This window comes from Mytilus californianus, unplaced genomic scaffold (genome assembly GCF_021869535.1).
Source record: "Mytilus californianus isolate M0D057914Y unplaced genomic scaffold, xbMytCali1.0.p SCAF_20, whole genome shotgun sequence".
In the NCBI taxonomy this organism is placed as follows: Eukaryota; Metazoa; Mollusca; class Bivalvia; order Mytilida; family Mytilidae; genus Mytilus; species Mytilus californianus.
The window spans coordinates 4033328-4061159 of record NW_026262669.1 but is presented as its reverse complement, the minus strand read 5'-3'; the positions used below and the strand labels follow the sequence as shown (position 1 = coordinate 4061159).

Here is a 27832-nt window from a genome sequence, read left to right as displayed (position 1 = left end):
TTATTATTATTACTCATAATCTGTTTGAATATTAAATATTTATATTAATTTGGAATCATAAAATTCACAATGGGTAATTTGATAACTAGTTATAGTATAAAGATGAGTGGACTTCCAGGGTCTTAGTTCTAACGTATTTACGGTATCTTAGCGGAACATTCATGACAAACCGCTGGAACATCTGTTTGTTAGAGTGTTACGGAACAAAGTCTTGTATTCATATAAATCTGTATAATGTTAGATAATGATGGATCGCTACTAAATGCAGAAAGACAATTGATTAATGAATCAACGATTTTATTCGTAACTTTTATATAACAGATATTTCTCCCGTTATGGTTGATTTCGACAGTCGTTAGTAAATAGTTTGGATTGTAGAAAAACAGAAGCAATTTCAAAATTTTTTCAAATTAAATTTTACAAACTGCATATATAAATACTTAATAAGGCGCAATTAAAACATTGAATTCATTTTGAGTTTACAGATTTTAAAGGAAAAATCATAATTATGAAGAATACATTTGATTGTTTAACATTTTCATTCACGGTACCCACATCATTTTTCAAGCCAACATTTTAAAGTTTATATAACAATACTATGTTGAATTGAAGATGGATGTTTCCAGACATCAACAGACGAAATTCGTGTTCCTTTTGCTGATTTTCATCACAAGTATGGACGATTCAATCTGTACAACCGTGCGTGTAGGAAAATATTCTGTGGAGAAAAACAGGCGAGTTAAACAAACTATCAATCCCGTGGAATCGGAACTTGCAAAATCTGTTATTGTCTGCGTACGAAGATTCCATGGAAGAGATGATGCATGTTTAGCAGACTACAACCCAGAAACACGAACATGCAATATCTTTACTTCCGGTTGTTGTCCCGGCAGCGATGAACGTCAAACAGGATTTTCACTTTTCAGACGAGATTTAGAAGGTAAGCAAATACAAAAGAATTAACAATAGATTTAAGTATCTTAATCTGTATTCCGAAAACTATGCCTGCTTCTAATGTCTAACACACACCGTCACACGGTCACTTTTAAACTTTTGGGTTGTTTTCATTTTAATTTTTGTAACTATGGGATAGAAAGTAAAGCCGAAATCTGATAAAACAGAAGGGGTTTTTCACTTAGTTTTTTGTACCTTTAGGTGAAAAAAACCTGAATAGGTGTGAGATCGTAACAGGGATGTAAAAGATCGATCTCGTGGATTTCAGTTGAATCATATTTGTTTGCAACTGAAGAATGTCGAAATGTGTATGGAAATCGAAAATATAATATATATTCTATTCGTATAGTTCCGAAATATAGTGTCAACCGTATTACATTCTTTATATGCTTGTCCCAAGTCAGGAGCCTGTAGTTCAGTTGTTGTTGTTGGTTTATGTCTGTCATATATATGTGTTTTTCGTAAATTGTTTTGTTATAAATCAGGCCGTTAGTTTTCTCAATTGAATTGTTTCATATTTTTCATGTTAGGGCCTGTTATAGCCGACTATACGGTATGGGTTTTTCTCATTGTTGAAGGCCGTACGGGTGCCTATAATTGCTTACATCCACTTTATTTGAACATATAGTACTTGGACACAAAATATAAGATCAAGGATATTATGGTTTTAATTATTTTTTGACAGTTTTAGGTTTTTGTATTAACAAGTCCTACTATGTTTCCGAGCAAAAATTGAAACTCTTAGATGTGTATGATCTGTTAATAAAAGAACTACGAACGGTAATGAATGAGAACAAAACGGTCTCTCAAAACACATTTTTCATAAGTTTTAAAAAATTGATATGATAGGAAAAAAAATTATCATATATTAGGTATATTTTTTTTTTATATTCTGAGTATTTTCCTGGATACTCAGTAAGCATTTAACAGGGATACTTCATGCACTGGAGCTTGGACAGTAACTTATAATTGTAACAGGCAACCTGAAGAATAAAAAACAATTATTTGATGTTAAAATAATAGGAGTGTGGAACTGTGTATGACAATTGAAAATATGATATATTTTATTTGTATACTTTCCAATAGAGTCAAACATAAACTTCTACAATCCGACAGTGTTGTGCGAGATACCTTCTATCCGATGTCTTATTTAAGGAGAGTCAAACGCTCTCTGCACGTTAAAGAACCTTTACATAAATCTTTGATGGCTCCGAATGTGGCCTGTTCCAAGGCATGATTTCTGCCATCATACATGTACCTTTATTTTTCAGTTGCAGTCGTAATTCGAGTTGTTTATATTTATAGATTATCGTTGGTTATCTCAACGATATTAATTTTCTCGCTTGAGCCGGTACGGCGAAAGCGAGAAAAGCAATCGAGTTGAGATGACCAATGTTAATCTGTTTATCGCTATGAAGACGTTGTTAATTTCCTTGACAACGGCACGTGTTCCTTTAGTTTCTAGCGATAATTTTCATATCACTCGACTCCGTTTTCATATCACTCGACTCCGCTGAGAACGGAAATTATCAGTCAGCAAGAACAAAGGAAAAAATCGTAAAATAGCGATAATGGTTGTTACACATTGCAGCGGCTACCTTTTGCTTTTATTGTAAATTCGTTCTTGTTCTGAAAAATGAATGATGGACTAACTTGCAACAAACAACAATCAATTTTAATGAAGATTAATACGTGAGGTATAATAAAAAAATTAATATCTGGCAAATAGAAAAATGTTTACAATACATGTAAAAATCGTAAAAAAAAATATTTTATTTAAATGCTGTTTATCGAAAATCTATTCGAATAAGTTCGTTTAAAAGTTTAAGAATTATTATATTTCGTTGCCACCGAAATTTTTGTTTTCTTAATACAAGATTCGAAAAAGGGTAATCGAATGAGCAAAATTCGTACAAAAAAAACCCCGAGATATCGTCCATTAAAAAACTCTTACATTGAGATTATTAAGGAATCTTTACATAATATTTCTAATTCAATGTTATTAACATTAAAAATTTGCAGGTATGAAGTACTATATTAACATTTATTTGAATGAAACTGTAAGTATTAAGATGCATTATGAAAAAAGCTTCGCGGGTTAAATCCTTTTCTTTGTATATTTTGGAGCGTTGTATCTGATTTTTTGTTTTTCTTGATCGGCAGTATCGATCACACATCTTTGACTTTTTGAGCTAGGTAATAGTGAGCCAATTTTGACACTTCTATCCAAATTTCGTGACGCTTTTAATTCCTTGCTCATGTAAGTTGTCATCATGTAGGTTTTTATGTAAAGGTTATATATTGTGTGTTTTACTGTAAAGGTTATATATTGTGTGTTTTACTGTAAAGGTTATATATTGTGTGTTTTACTGTAAAAGTTATATATAATAATTGTGTGTTTTACTGTAAAAAGGTTATATATTGTGTGTTTTACTGAAAGGTTATATATTGTGTGTTTTACTGAAAGGTTATATATTGTGTGTTTTACTGTAAAGGTTATATATTGTGTGTTTTACTGTAAAAAGGTTATATATTGTTTGTTTTACTTATTGTGTATTGTCTAGATAGGCAAGGGGAAAGGTATGTTTGCATGTAAAACTCGTTTAACCTCACCCTCATGTGCCCTACCATGTCAGGCTATCTGGATCATGTATTGTAAGTTTTGTTTTGTCTCTGCTTGTACGTTTATTTTCTCGGAGGAGTCGGATGTTGGTTGATTGTACAAGCTGTTGTACAGTCATACATGTTGGAAATTCCTTGTATTCATTAATATATATTATGTAAATATTTATGACAAGAGAAGATAACACACAGCATAAATGTGGATCCCCTGAATTAGACATAGAGTTAGACTTATCACCGAGTTTGTATTTACATGAACAACACGACGGGTGCCACATGTGGAACCGGATTTGAAAATCTCGTTGGTATCTTCTATCCCTCTTTTTAAATCAGTAAAATAATTTTTTATAGACTTGTCGCTTGATATATATTGTTTGGACATCTGTAATTTGTTTAACACTGCATGTTTGATTATTTTGTAGTTGGGTTGCTGTCTCATAGACGTAAACCCTCTTATCTCCTTTATTCATTATTATTCAGACGAATAAACGAATAAACATAATTAAATAAATATATATACCACCCAGAAAGTAAGCTTGCATTTTAATAAATTGTCTTCGGACCTCTCAAAGAGTTGTCGCTCTTTAACGTGCTTTTAGAAATTCCAGAATTCTCCTACATGAGTAGTTTACGTTCCCATTCCGACCGTACATGGCTGTATATTTACATTCCACACATTCAAACTTTAACGTACACCACATCATCATGAATCTAACAGCCGGGTTTTAAGAAGTTAGGGTTATTATATGTGTATACCCCAGTTAACATATGGCGTGTAATGCTTCTATTGAATTAATATTTTATACATTCTAATTACATTAATTTTTGTATTTATTCCCAGATTGAAGTTCAAAATGTATTATTTGTTTCAAGAAATATTGAGAATTATATGATTTCCCCTTTAACAAATTACACGGCAATGAATCAAGTCGTTTAGATATGCAACCTCAATATTCTAATGGCAATTCAATTATCGGTAATGGATACTTCTATGAAATGTGAGAAAAACAAAGACATTTAAATTCGTTATCTCAAAGATGATCAGATAATTCGAGCTTAAACATTTGAGTATAAATTATCCGCTTCAATGGTTTGTAATTAAGTGTAACAATATTTTTTATGTGCTGAGATCAAATACTTGAATAATTCGATTTATGGAAATAAAGATTGGTATATATGATCTATTTTTCGGTTAAATATCAATGAGGGACTTCTATATAATTTTACGTCTACTAGGTAATAATAAAAAGTGCGTCATTACTAAAGATAAATATAGATTCTACCACTGCATCGAGTGTGATACGATATTTATCCACTCGAGACAGTTAAATTTTCAAATTTAAAACGCGAGGCTCGCCGAGCGTTTTAAATATTTAAAATTTAACTGTCGAGAGTGGATAAATATCGTATTACACGAGATTTGGTGGTGGAATCTGTTTCTCTAATGATTTTCAAACAATATGCAGATAATTCCTTCTTTTCGAATGATCTGCAAAAAGATGTGTTCTTTCTATGTGACGTCATCAGGCATGGTCGCCTTTTTTCATGCCGTCACAATAGGAAATTCAGAGGAAAGCAAGATGATTCAACGTCATAATCGGATTTTAACCAATGAAGAACTGAGATCAAACGAACCACACGTTGATTAAATTTTTTTATTCAATGGGTGCAGAAAGTGATAAATTGACGAAGAATTAGAGAAACAATATATATCGAATGGTATTTATGGCATTTATATTTATTCAACATTCTTGGAATCTCATATACTTTTTAAAATATCTTCTATTCCTTATACGATATAAATTAAACTTTATAAGATATCTCGGTATCATTCATATAGTCAATAAAATATATAAGATAACTTTTTAATTATGTGATATATATCATACAGTATATACGATATTCTATAAAATCTATAAGATATCTCCATGTTTTTCTAAGATATCTTTAAAATTTCATCGGATATCTTATACAGTTTATAAGATATATCTTATCAAGTTTATGAAATATCTTATAAAATGTTCCTTACAAATTATCCATTAAAATACATATTAAGATTTATTATAAAGAAAACTTATAAGATATCTCCTACAAATTATTAAAATATTTTATAAACTTTGGAAGATATCTTATAGCCTTAAAGGCTTTTATAGGTGACTTCATGGTATAAGTTTTGTTCATTGTAGAAGACCGGAAGGTGACCTATTGTTGCTTCAATCATCGTCATTTGGGCTCTAGTGGATAGTTTTCACATTGGCAATCATACCACATCTCCTTATTTTTTGTACTAATAACTTATCCAATAACGAAAATCGAAATAGCTATGGCCAAAGATGTCCAAAAGGCACATATTATTTCTTTATTTCGGCACTTAGATGATTTTTATCACTAGAAATTAAGTTACTATTGGTTCATACAGTAGGAGTGCCGAGTCACTAGGTATCAGATAGGATAGCTGGTTGTTGAAATAATCGCGGACGTGATACTTACGTCATTTCAGTATAAATATTAAATTTACCAGTATATGTAATATTCTCATGATTGATTCAAACGACCATCGTTAGTGTTTAATTATTGTAGATCAACGATTATAGATAATTCTGTGGAGATATTCTTTGGTATACAAACGTTCATTTATGATATACTAGTATTTCAAATTGTCAAATGAGCTTAAAACTATTCAAAACAGATTAGCCGGATTCATTATTGTCTAAGAAGTTGCAACCATTTTTCAATCATGTTCGTACCAAAACAATGGCTACTGGATAGACATTAGCCTAAATACATATTTACCGTCCGAATGATAATTAATCACAAGTATAAGACGATATGAAAGAAATCAGCTATCTTGATTGGTTTTATTAAAGAATTTGTTTCAGTGTCAGTGCAATGTTTATAATTAATGGATGACTCCCTTTGTAGGTATTTCATTTATATATTAGTCTTAGTGATGTGAGGACTTACTTCTAGTTTGGGAAATTCTTATAAATTGTGTTTTAGCATTAGTTGACACAACGGTAAAATGAGATGGTAGAAATTGTATAAGTTTCGTAATTGTGAGTATGAGTGTAAATTATGTAATAAATTAATTAGGAATTATGTTTGTTTATTTACAGTCCAATTTAATAAGTTCAAAACCAATTTTATTCCAGCCTTTTACATCAAATACTATCTAATTAACTAAAATTTAACAATAAAAAGAAAATGATTTTTTGAAAGAAAATCAAAAGTTACATTATTTATGTAATTGATTTCATGTATGTACCGGTATATTGGAAATGACTATTCCTACTAACTGCGGATATAGTAATCTGATTTTTGATAAGCGTATTAGCTAAAGATTTAGGTTAAATATAATTTTAGAAGTTTTTTTTCTTTTTCTTCTATCACATTGCTGTGGTATTGCCTATTTTTTGTTGTTGTAATTTTGAAGTTCTAAATATTCACATAATAACATAAACGATACCAATTATACTGCACAAGTAAACTTCAAGCTTATTTTTTTTGTTTGTTTCAAAATTCAACTTTCAATTAATAATCCTGTCAATTTGATAAATGTGCTTTGGGTAGATGTGACTCATTTATATAAATTCTTTGATTTGAACTATAAATAGGCATAAACAATAGGATAATCCCTTACTAAGAACATGCTTACATTCATTCTTCACAATTAAGGAACACCAAATTCTACACTTTGATTGGTCGAGAGCACTTTGCTATATTCTAAATAATGTTCAAATGGTGATTACAAATTGTTGACATGAGATAACAAACAGTAAAATACGACCACAAGTCGTTCAATCGAGATAACAACCCGTTTGTGTAAGATAAGACACTTTTAAATGAGATTAACGATCGTTTTGATAAGATAACAAACGGTCAAAGAATATTAAAATTTGAGACAACACATCATTGATTGGGATTACAGACCAAAAATTTAATTTTGGATGTAACACGTCTTCTGATTGGTTGAAAGTGTTTTGTCTATTAGCTCATAGACATAATTTTGTCATGTGACCGTGATGTCATCTACGTTTTTATCATGATTTACTCCTTTTTAGAACTAAATTATAAGGAAGGACTGTAATATTTTTTCTGTCTAATCGAAATAACCTAAAAAATGTGGTGCACACTTTTAAAGAACCCGCTACGCGAGTTATTCAGTGTGCACCACATTTTTGATGTTATTTCTTCATAGACAGAAAAACTATTACAGTCATTCCTTAAATGTGAGATAAAAAATATATAAATAAAACCAAAAAATATATTAGGTTACAGTTTGTTCATATGAGATCACAAACTTTTCAAATGAGATTAAAGACGTTTAAATGAGATTACAAGCCGAAAATATGAGATAAAGAACCATTCATATAAGGTTACAAAATGTTAGTATGCGATTTCTAGCCGTTCATATGAGATTCCCAACTTTTCAAATTCAGATTGAAGGGGCATTAGCTGTCAAATTCATGCTCGCCGATTTGACTCAAATTCTCATATGTGATTTATAACATACTATAAAAGATGGGCGAAAGGTACCAGAGGGACATTCAAACTCATAAATCGAAAAATAAACTGTCAACGCCATGGCTAAAAAAGAAAAAGACAAACAGACAAACAATAATACAAAAAAAAACACAACATAGAAAACTAAAGACTAAGCAACACGAAAAAGATACCATAGCGTTGATATAATATAATATTACAAATAGTCAAACGAGATTAAAATGATTAATCATATTAAAATTAGATTCCAAACCATTTAAATTAGATTTCAAACCGCTCACGCACTTTTTGAATGATATAACAATGAGATAAATATTAAATCATAAACTACCTAAATGAAGAAAAAAAAAAAAACTGCTCAACGATAATACAAGCTGTTCCTATTTAATTAATGCTTCTTTACATGAGTTCTTCGCGACTCTGTAGTTCGTGTTTCTTTGGTTTTCTGTGCAGTGTTTTGTGGTGTGTACTGATTTTATTAGTTCGTCGTTTTTCGTTTGAACATCGTGGTGTCTGTCTTTTTCAAATGCTGGCTTTTTGTTCCCCCTCAATATCTTCTAACCTATTTACATGCACTTACTTATATTTTGTATTTTGTAGGTTTCACCAACCCACCGGCAGAGGACTGTTCATTTTATAAAAGTTCAGGACAACCAACAGGTGTTTATACGATTTATCCTGAACATCTTCCGAATGGGATCTCAGTTTATTGCGACATGGACGTAGATGAAGGTGGCTGGACAGTGAGTATATTTACTACATGTTCCGAATAGTCTCTGTGCCATTCTAAATCATCTCAAACAAATCATGATGGTCAACATATCCCGAACGATAACAGTTTATGTTATAAATATATCAGAAATCATGTAATATGAAAATCATCTGACAGATATCTATATTATTACCTTAGCTGTATTTGGGAAAACCTTCGGAATTGTTGGCCTTTAATATTCTTCAACTTCGTATTATATTTGGCCTTTTAACATTTTTGATGCGAGTGTCACTGATGAGTCTCTTGTAGACGAAACTCGCCTGGCGTACAAAACTGTAAGACTGGAATTTTGATGAGTTAACATACATTTGGAAGTCTATAAAAAAAAGACCAACCAGCAAATTTAATATGTACCGGATTGTCTAGAATAGCCGATACTACATACATAAGATTTTTTTTAATGAAAGTCTTAAGATTTTCGCAACGATTCTTATATAAGATCATGGTAATATACGAAGATGATGTTATAAAAACGTATTGAACAATATTTTTTCCGAACAAATTTCCTTTCTCAGCGTCGAACACTTATATATATATATATATTAATAAACGTAATAACATGTCTGTACGATTTTTAAAACATTATAGCTAATTTTGAAATTTTTCCGAAAGAGATATTTCTATACCAATTTTAAGGGACGTACAAGAGGATGTCCTAAACAAGTTCTTCACAAAATGATAAAAAGACCGCCTAACTATTTGCAAAGCTCAAGACCAAACATTTGGAAAATTAAAACGTGTTAAAAGTTTGAAAGGAAAAAAGCCACCCCCCAAAAAAAACAAATAAAAATAAAAAGAACCACCAAATCCGTATAAAGGTTATCATTTCCAGAGGGAATTGTAACCTTAATAATTTCAGAACAGTAACATATAATTTTGCAATCACCGACAATCATATCCATTCTTCTTGCTTTTATATTGGTATAGTTTTCCTCTTTGTTAGACACAGGTCAAACTATGTCTCTAATAATTTAATTGTGATTTTAGGATGTATTCATGATGGAAAATAATAATTAGACAATGTTCAAATACTTAAGGTTTAGCTGGCTATAAAACCAGGTTTAATCCATCATTTTCTACATAAGGAAATGCCTGTACCAAGTCAGGAATATGGTAGTTGTTTTCCATTCGTTTGATGTTTTTGATTTTTTTTTGCCATTTTATAAGGGACTCTCAGTTTTGAATTTTCCTTGGAGTTCGGTATTTTTGTTATTTTACTTTTGTCTTATGAGACACTCCGGAAATATATATTACACAGTTAGCATATATAACAAAGTACAACGATGTTTACAACTGCAGGTCTGTCTCCAGTGATGGACAAAATCCATACCGTATATTGTAAAATACCAATATTCCCCAGAATAGCAGAAAGTTAACACAATACAAAAGTCCAACTGATGGCCAGATTTAATCACAGATACTTCTACATCTCCGCGAAAGTGGAGACTTTTAGAGAATCACAAGTCAGTTCTTCTTTGGTATGGTATTCACAAAAAAGACAATGAAAACCTCCCGTCTTTATACGTGATAGATAAACTTCACAAAAAAGTCTTATTAACTAAACATCTTTTTAACTACCATTCCTTCCACAGTGCATAATGGCATACAGAAATATTATGAAGAGGAATTTTCAACCAGTGGTGTCAGTCAAATTTTAGATTCTGAAAATTCTAAAGATCTACTTCAAAATCGTCATAAACAATCTTAACAATTTTGGTAACATCTTAACTGTTGACTTTTCTATGCTCTTCACCACTTTCCCCTATGCTCAATTGAAAGATCAACTACATTATCATATTAAACAGACCATTTGCCAGAAAAATTGGAACCGTAAACACCAATTCCTAGTTTTGGATAATGGGAGACGTTACTTTGTGAAAAACAACACTGATTCCAACAGAACATACACTGAAGATGATATAAAAAGAAATGCTGGACCTTTTCATCGACAACATATTTGTTGAGTTTATATCAACCATAATTTATATACCTTTTTAAAGACAAACAAAGATTTAGAAAGTTCTTTACATTCACTCTATGATATATTGATAATGTATTGTCCTCAATAACCTGTCGAGTGCTTACATCTTAGGTATCCCTGTGAAATTTAGATTTATGATAAACTAGATGGTCTGTATCATATATTGACCTCTTCCTCGAAATATTAATACATATGACTTCAACCTAGAATCTATGACAAGAAAAACGCGATGATTTCAATTTCCCATTTCTCAGCAGTACCATACCCTCTGCTACATGGTTTTGCGTTTACATGTTTCAATTAATACTTTACGCTCGTGCCTGTTCATAATCGACAATACATAAGTTTCAATGTCACCATCACGAATTGACTGACCGATACCATTTGTCTGTGTAAATGTTATTTGCGATGTTCAGATACCGGAATAGTCGTCTGATCTGTGTATTTACCGATTGTGTTCAATTTTCAATTGTGATTGTTCTGACCAAGTGTTTATTCGCATAGCGTGGGATGCAAGCATATCAAGAGACGCTTACCCTGTCGACGCAACGGTCTCGCTTTTATTGGAATTCATTCGATTCCCTCTGAGATCACGAAAACATGTCGGTAGTGAGTTGAAACTCACATTCAGGTTAAGAGCACTTAACTGTTTTAAACACATAACATATACACAGGTTAATATATATATAAAGCAGGATTAACGAAACCGTAAAAGTAGCTTTTAAGTTTACCTTAAAATATAAAGTTTCAATGTAGTATTTAAAAGTCAAGTAAAGTGACTTAAATTCTATAAAACAAGAAAAGACAAATACATTCTTATTTTTTCTTAAAACCAGGTTATACAACGACGGTTTAACGGCTCAGTTGATTTCTATAGAAACTGGGAGGAGTACAAATCTGGTTTTGGAAACGTAGCTGGTGAACACTGGTTAGGTTAGTAATGTCATTACCTCATGGCCTCATCAGAACACAGGACCTAAAAGGAGTATAAATATAGGCAACAGTAGTATACTGCTGTTCAAAAGTCATAAATCGATTGAGAGAAAACAAATCCTGGTTACAAACTACAACCGAGGGAAACACATCAACTATAAGAGGAAAACAACGGAACAACAGGAACACTGAAGTGCAACAAAAACAAACGCCAACACACATATAAACGGACTATGTGATAACAACTGCCATATTCCTGACTTGGTACAGGACATTTTAAGAAAAAATGGTGGATTATACCTTTCTTTATGTCTAGCCAAACCTCCCGCTTACATGGCAATGTTAAAAATATCGCTAAAATGACAACACTACGCGACAGAAATACAGCACAAACAAACGCAAGAAAACTCAGCACAGAGAAACGCACAAATAAATAATATAATAGTCGTTACAACATAAAATCTTTTGAAGGGTAACAGGCTTATAACTCACTACGATAGAAGCGTTTCGTCTACATAAAACTCACCAGTGACGCTCGAATCAAAAACGATTTGAATACGGAATCAATGACGATGTTAGAGACCATTAAAAATGAAATCTCCCAAAAAAGCTGTTCCGAAGGTGAGTGTAAGGGTTAAGTTATGTTTACGTATTTCCTAACCCTTTGACTTGTATAGAAAACCAAGTATTTTCATTGATGTTAGCATTTCAAAATTCCTTAAAGGTAGATTTTACAGAAAATGACTTTGTCATCTACAAGCTTGAATTCAGACTTCACTACCACTTAACGTGCCTCTCCCATGTCGAGAATTTCCGCACCACCATTTAATGTGTATTCAAAGGCAACAGTAGTATACCGCTGTTCATATATCCTATGTTTGGAATCTCTGCACCACAACTGAATGTGCCAAGCCCATGTCTGAAATCTCTGCAACACTACTTAATGTGCATACTCTTCTTGGGAATCTGTGCATCACCACTGAATGTGCTTATCCCTTGTTGGAATCTATGCACCACCACTTTATGCTAATATATATTTCGGGAATAACTACACCACCATTATTGGTTCCTATGCAGTGTCGTGAATCTCTGCACCATCACTCTATGTGTGTAATCCCTGTCAAGAATATTGGCACCATATGTTTAAGCTCTTGTCCCATGTTGGGAATCTCTTTACCACCATTTAATGTACCTATCCCACGTCGGGAATCTTTGCATCACCACTCTATACGTCAAACCTATACCGGAAATGACCGCACCACCACACCATGTGCCTGTCCTATGTCGGGAATCTATGCACCACTCAATGTGCTTATCCCAAGTCGGAAATCATTGCACCACTTCAACACTCAAAATAAATAATCTGTTTACTCGGAAATGAATTAATAAATGCGTCCGGAGCAGTTTTCTCTACATAAAAGGAATAGCAAAACAAATATAAGGTCCACTTTTCGTGAGGAAGTTGGAACTTTAGTTTCTAAGTAATTTCTTAAATTATCCAGAGGGTATTTTAGAAAAATGTATGTTATAATACATGCCAGTACCGAAACACGGGCTTCCAAACTGATGATGTCATCGGGGACTAACAATCCATAAGCATGGGTATCAAATGAAAATAATATTTTATACATTTTATACGTCCGAAGCTCTTTTCAAGATTTAGGTTCATCAGTAAAGCTTAAACCTAAACATTTGAAAGCAAATGATGTATATTAAATGCTTAATAATAATTTTTTTAATTTTTTTTACCAATTTAACCTTTTCGTTTGTGCACTGTAACGTTATAAGACATCCATACGTCAACATATCTTTAACTATTGTCAAGTGTTTGCACGCTATTTTACCCCAGGTGTGTTTTTTAATCGTGAAAGCAACATATAAAAATAAAGAGATGTGGTATGGTTGCCAATGAGACAACTATCCACCAGAGTTCAAATGAAGTGGATGTAACCAATTATAGGCAACTGTACAGCCTTTAACAATGAGAAGAACCCATACCGTATAGTCGTCTATAAAAGACCCCGACATGAAAAGTACGAAACAATCCAAATGAGAAAACTAACGGCCTAATCTATGCCAAAACAATTTACTAAAAACAAATATGAAAAACATGAACCAACGACAACTACTGAACTACAGGATCCTGACTTATATAAAGAATGTGGCGGGGTTAAACATATTTCAAGGCGCCAACCCTCCCCTAACACGGGACAGTGGTGAAAAAGTACAGCATAAGAACAAGCTATCAAAATTAGTTGGAAAGGGCTTTACTCATCAGATCGATAAAAGCAGAAATACATCTAGCAAAACCACACCGGACGTGGCAGGATATTCATTCATCCATAACAACAACAAAGGCACAAAGAACAGATCTTAGAGTACTCACAGTTACTGACAGCTAGTTCAAAGTCAATAACAATAAAAAATCATGTATCTAAGATTATAATATCAATCTAATGGATTTAGCGTAAAGATGTCATGAACAGTCAGAGAAAAACATGACAAAATATAGGTATCGACATATTGATTGGATGCAAAACCTTTTGGAAGTTTTTGTTCTCAATGCTCATGAACTTCGTACTTTATTTGGTCTATTTTCACTTTTTTAATTCGAGCATAACTGATGAGGTTTTTTAGACGAAGCGCGCGTGTAGTGTATGAAACTTTAATCCTGGTATCGATGATTAGTTTGTTGTAGTACCGTGAATGTGCATATGTGTATAACAATAATATTTTGTATGGTTTCAATTTACTGATAACAAAATCAATATGTATACCAATAAAACAATATTCTAAGATCTAATTACCTGTACATATATTTTTGCAGGGAACGAAAACATATACCAGTTGACACGAGGTAACAGTTATGTACTTAGAATAGATTTACAAGCTTTCGATGGGAAAACAGCATATGTTAAGTACTTCACCTTTACCATATCTGAAGGAACCGAAGACTACGGATTAACCATCGGAGAATATTGCGGAACTGTCGGTTAGTTGCTATATGAAGTTTCAATCATGTCCGTTCGTAAAAATATTTAATCTTTTCATAGCTGTGACAGTATAGAACAAAAATTATTCTGTGTTTGCTCTCTAATAACTGGTCATTAGGCAATAATAAAGACATTTACATCGCGTTTTTTTGCGTTGGGATATAATTTTCAATGGTAGACCGAACAACGAAATGAATAGAATATAGAAAATGTATAACACATATATAATGCGATTATTGTATAATTTTGATCTTTTCTTTTCTTTCCTTTTAGTTTTTTCATGTTGTTCTATATGTTTGCAATTAAGAATATCAAGCTTCTATTAATGTTAAAAGTTTAAAAAAATGTACGTAGAAATAAATAAGGTACATATTACATGTCCAAACGTCAATTGTAAAGTGCATGTACACCCCGTATAACCCCGATACAAATGAATCCAGACGTTGACGCGTTCGAACCGATAATCAGGACAACATTTAGGGTGACAACAATTTCGATTGTCTTTCTTGAACCTACTAGTATTTGAGTATATATCAATGTGTACATGAACATGTTAGTTTATCTAATCAATTATAAAGTTAAAACATTGTTGCAAATTTCAGATTTTGTAAAAAACGATAAAACTGCTAGGTGCAAAACGATCAGGCATGTTGCATTTTTTTACGTTGTATGAGGTAAACAATGTTTAATATCTTTTCTTACATTAACTTTTGTGTAGTAATACTTTAAGCAAAAATAAATAACTACAAGTTAAATGACTACGTGGCTTCAAATGAATGCTTCCTAGAACTCCAAATAAACACGATATCGTACTAAATAAGTTCATCTTATACTGTATCGTTCGTTTCACTAAATGTGTCAAGTTTGTTGCTCTCTTACAAATAATCACTGTACAATTCGTTGACAAAAACCGTCACGAATCTGTCTTTTTAATGTATTTGTGATGGTATCGGCACCTCTTTTTCTGTGTTTTATTGTAAAATTGCATCTGTTAACTTTGTCGAAGTAGTAAACCATGAAATTCACTATTTGGAGCCTCTCTCAAATGCAGATGTCATTCTAAATGAACAAAAACCAGATGAGATCGTTGAACATTGTTTGCCGAATGCATTAGATGACGAGTCATGTCCTTTCCAAATGTTCTATAGTCACTTTTTATCTTGTATTTTTACACCACCGTCTTAGGTTTGGTATATGATTGACTTGAAAACATGTTTAACACCGCCGCATTATTTATCGTATCTTTGACGGGGGCGGACCCATAAATTTTTTAAGGGAGTATCACTAATACTAACTTTCAACACGTTCCATTTTTCTTTGATAATAAAGGCCTTGAAGGTAGCAACAAAGCAAATGGTAAACCATGGTTTACAAAATTGATTTAAATTCAATTTTTCTTTGATGTCTGAGAGCAAAAGTGTATACGAGCCCATGAAAATCTTAGTGTAAACATAATGTAAGTGCAAACCAAAAGGGTTAACTGGGTTATAGAAAAATGATCATACCTTGTTCTTTTTCCGAAGGGCAGTAAAACGCTTTTCAAAGTGGAGCGTCCGTATGGCTGTGCGGGATGGATAAATTCCCAGCCACGTCCGGTCAGAAATGGGACGTTAAATCCAATTCCTCGATTAGAGTATGCCACGCCCTCCGAACGATAAAAAGCCTTGCAACAACTCTTTAGGGGTTCATAGGTGGCATTTTGCAAGGCTCAATTTCACTTTCCATTGGCAGTCCAACCCCCAAAAATTCATCCCGATCAACCCTTATTATAGGACCTTCATATTGTAATTATTGTTACATGTACTTTGTTCGCGTCCTGAACATGCATGACATGTTTGCCATTGGACACTAAGAAAAACAACAACCAATCAATCATAATGCACGTGCATTAGTTCTAATTCATATAGTCATTTCTGTCCTACTTTTTAAGTTAAAAAATGTTCAGTAACCTGAGCTTCCTATTTAAACGCTGACATTCTCAATTGCATGGTTACACTTATCGTGATGACTATTTTCAAATTGGCAAATGTTTGGAAAGTCAAGCTTGTTGTGTTTCTAAATGCTTTCAGTTGCTGATTTTGGTAATGTTGGTTTTGTATTTTGCCAGAAATACAACCACACTTTACTTCGAATTATAAATCACTTACGCTTATCAAGAAACAGTTTACGTTTTCGATTACTAAACAACGTGCGCGTCTGTGTTCTTGATATTCAACCGAGAGAACAAGAGCAATAACAAGTGTCCTTAATAGTAGTTGGTGCTTATTAATGGTTTTTCATGAAGAAACATTATAATGTTCGAGGAAATTAAGCAATAACGTTTATATCTTGCGCCCATTACCATTACATTTGCGCGTAAAAATCATTACATTTGTGAGCAAATTTTTATTACATTTGTCCGATTCATTTTACAGGTAAAACAGGAAACCTTGATGATACACATTCCATTTCTTTACGGTCCTTGGTTTGCCATAACGGTTTTCAATATCTAAATTAGGTATTGGTACTCCATATCGAATTCTTTTTTGGACTTACAATTTTGGTGGTCAGTATATAAAGAAAATTTTATACGTACTTGATCAATGTGGCGTTCGTTACAAGAAAGTTCGGACATAAAATTAGTTTTTTACTCTATTTCCATCCCATTCAACCCAAATAACCTTCATATATACTACTAGTACTTTCCACACAGTTCGTATTTACATGTGCATATTGAATTTGATGCTCTTATACATATATAAAGATGAGGAAATGTGGTGATTGCAAATGAGACAACTATCTTCCAGAGTTAAAATGAAGAGGTAGTAAGCAGTTATAGACTCATTTATAACAAAATAATTAACGAAAAACCATATATGACAACGACAACCACTCTACTACAGGCTCCTGGCTTGGGACATTCACATAAAGAATGTGGCGGGGTTAAACATGTATGTGAGAACACTACTCTCCCCCTAACATGGATCAGTAGTGTAACAGCAGAACAAACTGTAAAAATCAGTTTCAATTGGCTTAATTCAGACGATCGGTATGAGGCACTCAAACAGCTAGTATAAAAACAATTGACACAAATCACAGAAATAAGAGTTTTCGCAGTTACTGAAAGCTAGTTCAAAGCCAATTATTACTAATAAATAAATCGTGTTCTCCCAGGCTAAAGTATCAATCCGTAAACATCCAATTGATTTAGTGTAAAGAAGTCATAAACAGTCTGTGAAACGCATGACCTATGTTATATTAAATGCGATCTTGTTGCAACACAAAACCCTATACTGTGTCTGGATTTTCTACAATATATAGTTAAGAAAAGTTTGGTTTCGGGGGAGTGAAAAGACGGAGAAAATAAGGTAGAATATATTTATTTATTTATTAATCTTTTTATCTATTTACCTGATATAGGGGATATTTCAAGGCGACGCACCGTAAAGAATTTCAAAGGCAGGATAAACGTGTTCTATCGATATGGAAAGGAAATGCATCGTTCACTTTATATTTTTTAAGATGTGCGTTGACGCAACTTCACAAAATGACTTAAATTAAGATAAGTAAAATTAGGAAACAGAATACTGTTCAGTCTTCAATATTCGCAATTAGAATATATAATGGAAAACCGGAATCTGTCAAAGAGACAAAAGCCCGACCAAAGAACAGAACACAGCTTAAGGCCATCAATGGGTCTTCAACGCCGCGAGAAAACTCCGCACCTGGAGTCGGGCTTCATTTGGCCTTAAACAATAATGTATACTAGTTCAGCGAAATGGACGTCACACTAAACTCCGAAACATATAAATGAACCAAAACTAAAAGACACACAAGACTAAGAAAGGCTAGAGGTTCCTGACTTGGGACAGGCGCAAAAATGCAGCGGGGTTAAACATGTTTTGTGAGATCTCAAACCTCCCCCTATACCTCTAGTCAATGTGGAATAAACAAACACACAGTTGAGTTAGATTTGTATAGGCCACCGTACGTCGCAATTAAGTTGCATGTATGTCTTAAGAGCTAACGGGATTTCTCATGATCTCTAACTATGATTTTTAAGAATTCAATATGCAAAAATGTATAATTCAAAATGATAAATATGTTCAAAAATAAACTTTAGACAAATTTATTATGAATCATCTATATATTTATATGCGTTACCTTAAAATGAAAGCGGAAATGTAATAAAAAGTTGCGCGCAAAAGTAAAAAAAATCTGATCCAAGTCAAGAACCTTTAATCCATTGTTTTTTTTAAATTGTTTTAATTGTTTTCATTTCTTGTGGTAGTATAAATTATACCTCTTGTTTTTTTAATATGCTCACGTTTATTTTTCCTATACGGTACGGGATTTGCTTATGGTTGAATGTCGTACGGTAAACATTTGAAAAATGTTATCAAATGGGCAGTCGCATGCGTCTATTCGTACGCTCGGCCAGTGATATCTGTAATTTGTCGAACAATTGTATTTTCTTACCAATTAACACTGTCATATTGATTATTACACTTCTTATATGTACGAAAGAACTCAAATACTTCCAAGTGTATTTCAAATATGCAACGGATATTATAATGTGGTTATGGTAGTAAATTATTTTATTTTAACATGTATATTGTTATCCACATATGAAAACATGTTTTAATATATGCAAAATTCATTTGACAAATACAATGTTTACGCAACGAATCGTACAGTATAAAAAAGTGTACAGATAACGAAGATTACACAATTTGAAAATAAAAACATGTTAAAACATGCATTTAGTTTTCTAGATAAATCATAAACCTACAGTCTTTACAAGTTTGATAAGTCTAAACGATAATATTATCAAAAATGTATGTTTTAAAACATATAAGGCACGGGAAACTTGAAATTCATAATTATAAATTATAGTGAGCATGCTTTTATCAGTGGCTAGGTCGTGCGTTTTTTGATATTTTGCTTTAAAAATATCCAATATTTAAAAAAAAACCTTGCAGTAAGTAATGAGTAATACAGCAAGGAATATATTGACGCAAAATATCCGAAGAATAAATATTGGAATTTCCTAACAATTGTAAATTCTCCTCTGTCTGAACGTCAACGTCCGGTTCATTTGTATCGGGGTTATATTGGGTGATGTAATCGAACTCATTTTGGTGGAATTAAGGCGACAGTAGTCTACCGATGTTCATCGATGATTATTGATACTCTTGATTACAAAAACGTCATATTTCCAACAAAAGAGAAGTGGTCGATTTTCATCAGTTAACCTTGCTTTATTTAACTGCATCTTTTAACTGTAGTTCCATAACACTGCTGTTAATACTAGTTCACATGCCCCAGCAAACAGATAAGTTCCTAAGTACTCATAACTGTTGTAAATATGCAAGTAGCTTCTGTCCAGTAAATAAATATCTCAGGATTCGCCAGGATTTATTAAATGTAGATCGATACCACTGCTGTCAGTTTTGATTTGTTTTGTTTTTGGATGTCACTGCTTCGGCATTATTCGTGACCGATAACATTTTATTTCTGTGGAAAGACCTATTGGTTTTGTTCTGATTAGGTGTTTCCACTTTTCTGTGGAAAGACCTATTGATTTTCTTTTGATTATTAGGTCTTTCCACTTTTCTGTGGAAAGACCTATTGTATTTGTTCTGATTATTAGGTCTTTCCACTTTTCTGTGGAAAGACCTATTGTATTTGTTCTGATTATTAGATCTTTCCACTTTTCTGTGGAAAGACCTATTGTATTTGTTCTGATTATTAGGTCTTTCCACTTTTCTGTGGAAAGACCTATTGTATTTGTTCTGATTATTATTATTATTTTTTTTTCCCCGCCAAATTTTGTTCTTTCGATAAATTTTTGTTTCGCAATATGTCGCTTAGATATTTCTTATATAGTATCATACAGATTATGCCCTTTTAAATTTCACCCTGCTGAGCCGAACAACCCTATTCACTGTTTATCATATGTGTGCATCTTCTTCGTAACAAAAAAAGATATCGACAAAATTCTTTTTCTTAGTTCTCAGGAATTTTTGGCTAATTTGGTTCGAAGTGATTCGCTGAAATTTTATAGGTGTTATCTGCCTTTATCAAATAAATTTGTCGTTATGTTTTTGAAACACATGAACCGTAAGCCGTATAAAAAAAATTGGACCAAAATGTTAGTCGCGACATGATATTAGTGGAAAGTTTCTGTCAAAGTGGTACGCGTCCTTGTTTTAGGGGTTCCATGCCACCGTAACGGGAAAATGAACAAAATGAACTAATTATAGCCTCAAACTTTGCAGCTATCATGATGTATACATGCATCTTATTGTCATTTATCAACCAAAGTCCATCATCCTCCACCCCCCCCCCCCCCCCTCCCCCCTTTTTCTTTGTTTCTTTCTTTTTGGAGGAATCCCATTTCGCCTTGAGGTTCAGTCCTATACATTTTAATTTTAAAATGCAATCCTTCTTATAAACAAATGTCTAAAATAGAAATTCATCCCTGCAAAAATCTACTCCAATTCATGTGTTTTCTGAAATTAATCGATGAACGATTTGTTAAAATACTAAAATAACAGCAGTATGTTTGTGTGAATGCATTGAACGACAATAGTTAACCTGTAAAATATATAAAATAAATCAAGAAAAAAAGTTCCCGTTAGGTGCGGTGCGCTTGATTGAGAAATGAAATTCAATGACGTAGAAATTGCTCCTAAATTCGTAAATATTGCTGAATTCCTACAATCAAATTTGTAAAAATGCATTAAAATACAATTCTGTGCTCCCGTAAACATGTGTACGTAAGATGCATGTATGATCCGTCATCAATGACCTGTAAATCATAAAACCAATAGTGATCGTGTTTCTCCGATCAATACACATGTGCCCTGTTCAACGGTCTCCCCTGAAAAGAAATTAATATTCTAACTCCAAACGTCACGTGACTTCAAAACACCCTCGCGAGCGCGGACCTAAAATTAGAATAAAACATTCCATATCCAAATATAGAAAGTGAAACTTCCAAGACAAAATGTTACTCAGTTTTTTCCTACAAGTTCAAACAAAATGCACACACAGCACGTTAAAGAAACCATGAAGTACGAGTTCCAATAGAAAATAGAGTAAATTTAAAATAAAAGAAGATGTAATGACTTTTATTCATTAGGATATCCTTAGGCTGTCCATTTTGGGAGTGCAGGACGTAAAAGTACGCAGCCACGTCGTTGGTCAGACTTTAAGTCCTAGACCTCGCTAAGAGAGGGAAAGTGCCATGCAGACTTTCAATCAATCTACCAACCAACCAACCAACCAACCAACCAATCAAATAATCAATCAATCAACCAACCAACCAACCAACTAATCAATAAATATGTTTAATACGGGGTCCAAGATCGCATTTGTGTCTTTTTCGCTTGTTCAAAGAGACCCTATCCCATGGGTTTAATTAGTATATCAGTCAAGCAAGCAAGCAAGCAAGCAAGCAAGCAAGCAAGCAACCAACCAACCAATTAACCAATCAATAAAAAAAATCAATTCATGTCTCAGAGGGGAAAGAGCTTCTAAAAATTGTTTTTAAAACTGATTTATATTTATTATTTTTTTTTTCCGCCAAATTTTGTCCTTGCGATAAATATTTGTTTTTCGCAATATGTCGCTTAGATATTTCTCATATTGTATCGTATAGTTTATGCGCTTTTAAATTTCACCCTGCTAAGACGAACAATTTTCTATGTAAGAGTTATCTCCCTATTCACTGTTTATCAAGTGTGTACATCTCCTTTGTAACAAAAAAGATATCGACAAAATTCTTTTTCTAAATTGTTCGTTACATCCTCAGGAATTTTTGGCTTATTTGGATCGAAGCGATTCGATGAAATTTTATAGGAGTTATCTACCTTTACCAAATAAATTTGTCGGTAAGTATTTTTAACTCATAAACCCTTAACTGTATAACCCTAGAATGTTTTTATTTGAGACCCCTAGGTCCTAACCTAGAAAATGAAGTCAAGGTCAAAGGTCAAGGTCAAGCTCTCAGTTTTGATATTTCCTTGTTTTTGCATTTTCTTCAACACTTTTAAATATATCTATAAAAGAACAAGTGCAAAATGTTTGCTTAATTGTAATGAAGATATGTTAAGTTTGGTCTGAAACAATCTAATGGCATCAAATAGGAGTTAGTGCCCTTGAAATGTCCAATTATAAGGTTAATTGATTATTACTTCAACATGGTTCATTAAAAACCCATATGACCTTTTACAAAAGGTTGGGTGACATATGACCTTGAAAAATGACAACCGGAAGTGACCTTGAGAAAACCGTAAGTAGCCATTTTTGCACTTTTTTCATGGAAAAGTACTAGAAATCCATATATTTTTTGAATGGGCATACATTAACCTATCATTTGAGACCGAAAGTAACATTTTATAAACCGGAAGTAGCATTTTTATCTCCCTTTTTACAGGCAAAAGTATATATAAACCATATATTTTTGGAATCAGTGTAAATAAAGCTGTCATATGAGACCAGAAGTGACATTTTCTAAACCGGATGTTGACAATTATCTCCCTTATTTCAGGCAAAAGTATATAGAAACCATTCATTTATTGAATCAGTATGAAGAAACCTATTTTTGAACGCCATTAGTAACTTCGAGTAAACCAGAAGTATCTTCTTATCAATTATTTAGAAAATTGATGTGGAAAGACCTTCAATTATTCTTTAAACAATTGGTTTTTAATTATTATTATTTTTTTTTTTCCGCCTAATTTTGTCTTTGCGATAAATATTTATTTCGCAATATGTCGCTTAGATATTTCTCATATTGTATCGTATAGTTTATGCCCTTTTAAATTTCACACTGCTTAGACGAACAATTTTCTTTGTCAGAGTAATCTCCCTATTCACTGTTTATCAAGTGTGTGCATCTCCTTCGTAACAAAAAAAGATATCGACAAATTTAAATTCCTTTTCTAAATTGCTCGTTACATCCTCAGGAATTTTTGGCTTATTTGGATCGAAGCGATTCGATGAAGTTTTATAGGAGTTATCTACCTTTACCAAAAAATTTGTCTGAATGTTTTTTTAACTCATAAACCGTTAAACGTGTAACCCTGAAATCTTTTTATTTGAGGCCCCTAGGTCCTAACTTAGAAAATGAAGTCAAGGTCAAAGGTCAAGTTCTAAATTTGGACTTTTCCTTGTTTTTGCATTTTCTCCAACACTTTTAAAGATATATATAAAAGAACAAGTGCAAAATGTTTGCTTTATTGTAATGTTTGGTCTGAAACAATCTAATTACATCTAATAGGTGTTAGTGCCCCTGAAATGTCTAATTATAAGGTTATTTGATTATTACTTCAACTTGGTTCATTATAAAGCCATATGATCTTTTACAAAAGGTTGGGTGACATATGACCTTGAAAAATGTCAACCGGAAGTGAACTTGAGTAAACCGGAAGTAGCCTTTTTTGCACTTTTTCATGGATAAGTACTCAGAATCCATATATTTTGTAATATAAATACATAAACTTTTCGCTCAAGACCAGAAGTGACTTTCGATAAACCGGAAGTGGCCAATTATCTCCAGTTTTACATGCAAAAGAATATAGAAACTATATATTTTTGGAATCAGTCTAAAAGAAGCTATCAAATGAGACCGGAAGTGACGTTTACTTCACCGGAAGTAGCACATTATCTCCCTTATTTCACTCAAAAGTATATAGAAACCATTCATTTATTGCATCAGTTTGAAGAAACTTATGATTGGATATCAATTTTAACTTTGGGTAAACCGAAACTAGCTTATTTTCAATAACTTTGAAAATTTATGTGGAAAGAGCTTCAATTGTTCTCTGAACAGTTGGTTTTTAATAAAATTTTTTCTTCTTCCGATACTTTTATTTCTTGCGTATAAATTTTGTTTCGCAAGATGTCGCTTAGATGTTTGGTATATGATATCGCACAATTTATGCGCCTATGAAATTGATCCTACTTAACCGAAAAATACTTTTCTTTGTGGGAGTTATCTCCCCAAACTCTGTTTTCCTTGTGAGTGCATCTCCTTCGTAACCATAAAATAAAGCGACAAATTTATTTTTCCAAATTGCTCGTTATATCCTCAGAATGTTTTGTCCAATTTTGAATGAAGCGATACGAAGACTCCATATGAGAGTTATTCCCCCTTCTGTATTTAACATAAGTGAAACATTAATGTATAGCATGAATGGTAAGTGAAAGAGACCTTAGATATATTGATTTGGGGTCATTGGTTCACTAAAATGAAATTGAGGTTAAGGTCAGAGGTCAAGGTCATATTCTAAATTTTAACTTTTCTTTGTTTTATGATCTTCTCTGTCACTTTTAATGATATATATAAAAGAACTAGTGCAAAATATTTGCCTGATTATGATGAAGATATGTTACATTGGTTTGAAACAATCCAATGACATCTTATAGGAGTTATTGTCCCTGAAATGATTAAATTTAAGGTTAATTGATTATTACTCCAACTTGGTACATGATTAAGCCATAGGGTCTTTTGCAAACTGTTGGTTGTCATATGACCTTAGAAAATATCAACCTGAAGTAACCTTGAGTAAACCGGAAGTAGCCATTTCTGCACTTATTTCATGAAAAAGTACCATGAAACCATATATTTTGTAAATTCGCATACTTAAACTTATCATTTGAGACCGGAAGTGACCTTCAATAAACCGGGAGTACATAATATCTCCCTTATTACAGGCAAAAGTATATAGAAACCATATATTTTTAGAATCAGTGAGAATAAAGCTATCATGTGAGACCGGAAGTGACATTTTTTAAACCTGAAGTTGACAATTATCTCCCTTATTTTAGGCAAAAATTTATTGAAACATATATTAATTGAATCAGTATGAAGAAACCTTTGGTTGGACGCCAATAGTAACTTTGAGTAAACCGGAAGTAGCTTCTCATGAAAAATTTAGAGATTGATGTGGAAAGCCTTTCAATTGTTCTCTGAACAATTGGTTTTTGATTATTATTTGTTTTCTTCTGCCAAATTTGTTTCTTGCAGTGTATAGTTGTTTTGCAAGATGTCGCCTATATATTTTGCATATGATATCAAGCAGTTATTGCGCTTTTTAAATGACCCTGTTTAGTCGAACACTTTTTATTGTAAAAGTTATCTCCCCAAACACTGTTTTTGTTGTTCGTGCATGTCCTCCATAACCGTTAAAGAAATCGACAAATTTATTTACCAATTTGCTCGTTATATCTTCAGGATGTTTTGTCCAATTTTGACCGAAGTGACACGAAGACTCCATATGAGAGTTATTTCTCCTTCTGTTTTTGACATAAGTGATCTATTAATGAATAGCATGAATGGTAAGTGAAAGAGACCTAAGGTATTTTGGTTTGAGGTCCTTGGTTCACTAAAATGAAATGGAGGTCAAAGGTCAAGGTCATATTCTAAATTTGGACTTTTCCTTGTTTTATGATCTCCTCTATCACCTTTTAAGATATACATAAAAGAACTAGTGCAAAATGTTTGCTTCATTGTGATGCAGATATGATACATTTGGTCCGAAACAATCAAATGACATCTTATAGGAGTTATTGTCCCTGAAATGGTTAATTTTAAGGTTAATTGATTATTACTCCAACTTGGTACATGATAAAGCCAAAGGGTCTTTCGCAAAATGTTAGGTGACTTATGACCTTGAAAAATATCAACCGGAAGTGACCTTGAGTAAACCGGATGTAGCCATTTTTGCACTTATTCCGTGGAAAGGTACATAGAAACTATATATTTCTTAAATGAGCATGCATAAACCTATCATATGAGACGGGAAGTGACCTTCAATAAACCAGAAGTAGCTAAATATCTCCCTTATTACAGGCAAAAGTATATAGAAACCATATATTTTTGGAATCAGTGTGAATAATGCTATTCTACGAGACAGAAAGTGACATTTTAAACCGGAAGTTGACGGTTATCTCCCTTGATTCAGGCAAAAGTATATAGAATAATATATTTATTGAATCAGTATGAAAAACATATGCTTGGACGCTTATATCAACTTTGAGTAAACCGGAAGTAGCTTCTCATCATTCTGATGTGGAAAGACCTTCAATTGTTCTATGAACAATTGGTTTTTAATTGGTTTTTAATTGTTTTTATTAATTGTACAATTCAAAATGATTCTTTTGATACGCAGTACACAATATGAATTTGGCAGTCCTGATAATTACTTCTAAGCCTTATTTAGTTACGTTAATGTCTATTCGGGATGCATGACTTTGATGTTTCTTTGTCATCATTCTCAATACAATTTTCGAGGGTATATCTATTTTATCAAACATGCTTAAGTGCTTATCGGTTAAATATTTATAATGATATGGTTTTCTCTTTTAATAATGTGAAGATGGAAGCACCGGCATGATGGGTAACAACAATGCAAAGTTCAAGACAAAAGATAAAGACGACACCGCAAGAGGAAGTATTCCACCGTGTAGCGAGAAGTTACATTCAGGATGGTGGTTTCAGCAATATTGTTCTACTGTCAATTTAAATGGAAAATGGACCCCTGATGAAAGTATTGACTCAATGAATTGGCAGTACTGGGACCCTTATTTTACTAAGGGTTTGGAAAAATCGTCCATGAAAATTCGTCGTAAATAAAGTAAATTTAACAAGAATGACGAAAAAGTTAACAATAATCTTTTCAGATCAACTGACATCATTTTGCTAAATGGTAGCGTTGATGTTATGATAACATTTTTATTAGTCTTGCTCTATTTTACTTTTCGTTTAGACAATATCAAACGAAAACATTAATTTCCATTTACTTATTCAAATAAAATGTGTGTTGGAACCTAGAGCTATGCCTATGTATACCTACTTATAAGTCATACATCGCTGCTTTTTATGATATTGTGTTCACTAGGTTAACACATTTGAAAATAAAAGTAAGATAATAACTATGACAGTAACATTTCGCTCATTGTTAAAAAATGTTGTTTTCATTAAAAATGTGATAATCTTTTGTTTTAAGATTAAATATATAATTACATAGAAGTGTTCATTCGACGAAGAAGATCCTCTTGTCTTTTTGTCCCCCATCGGCGGCC

The 27832-nt window shown here is 32.6% G+C and overlaps 1 protein-coding gene across 1 annotated transcript; it reads left to right on the top strand.

Moving 5' to 3' along the window:
* On the top strand, positions 1-27832 carry LOC127731715 (ficolin-2-like). Its single transcript, XM_052240530.1, has 5 exons — positions 1-940; positions 8680-8822; positions 11669-11765; positions 14593-14757; positions 27127-27832. Exons 1-5 carry the CDS (start codon positions 613-615, stop codon positions 27381-27383), a joined length of 990 nt encoding a protein of 329 aa, XP_052096490.1. The 5' UTR covers positions 1-612; the 3' UTR covers positions 27384-27832.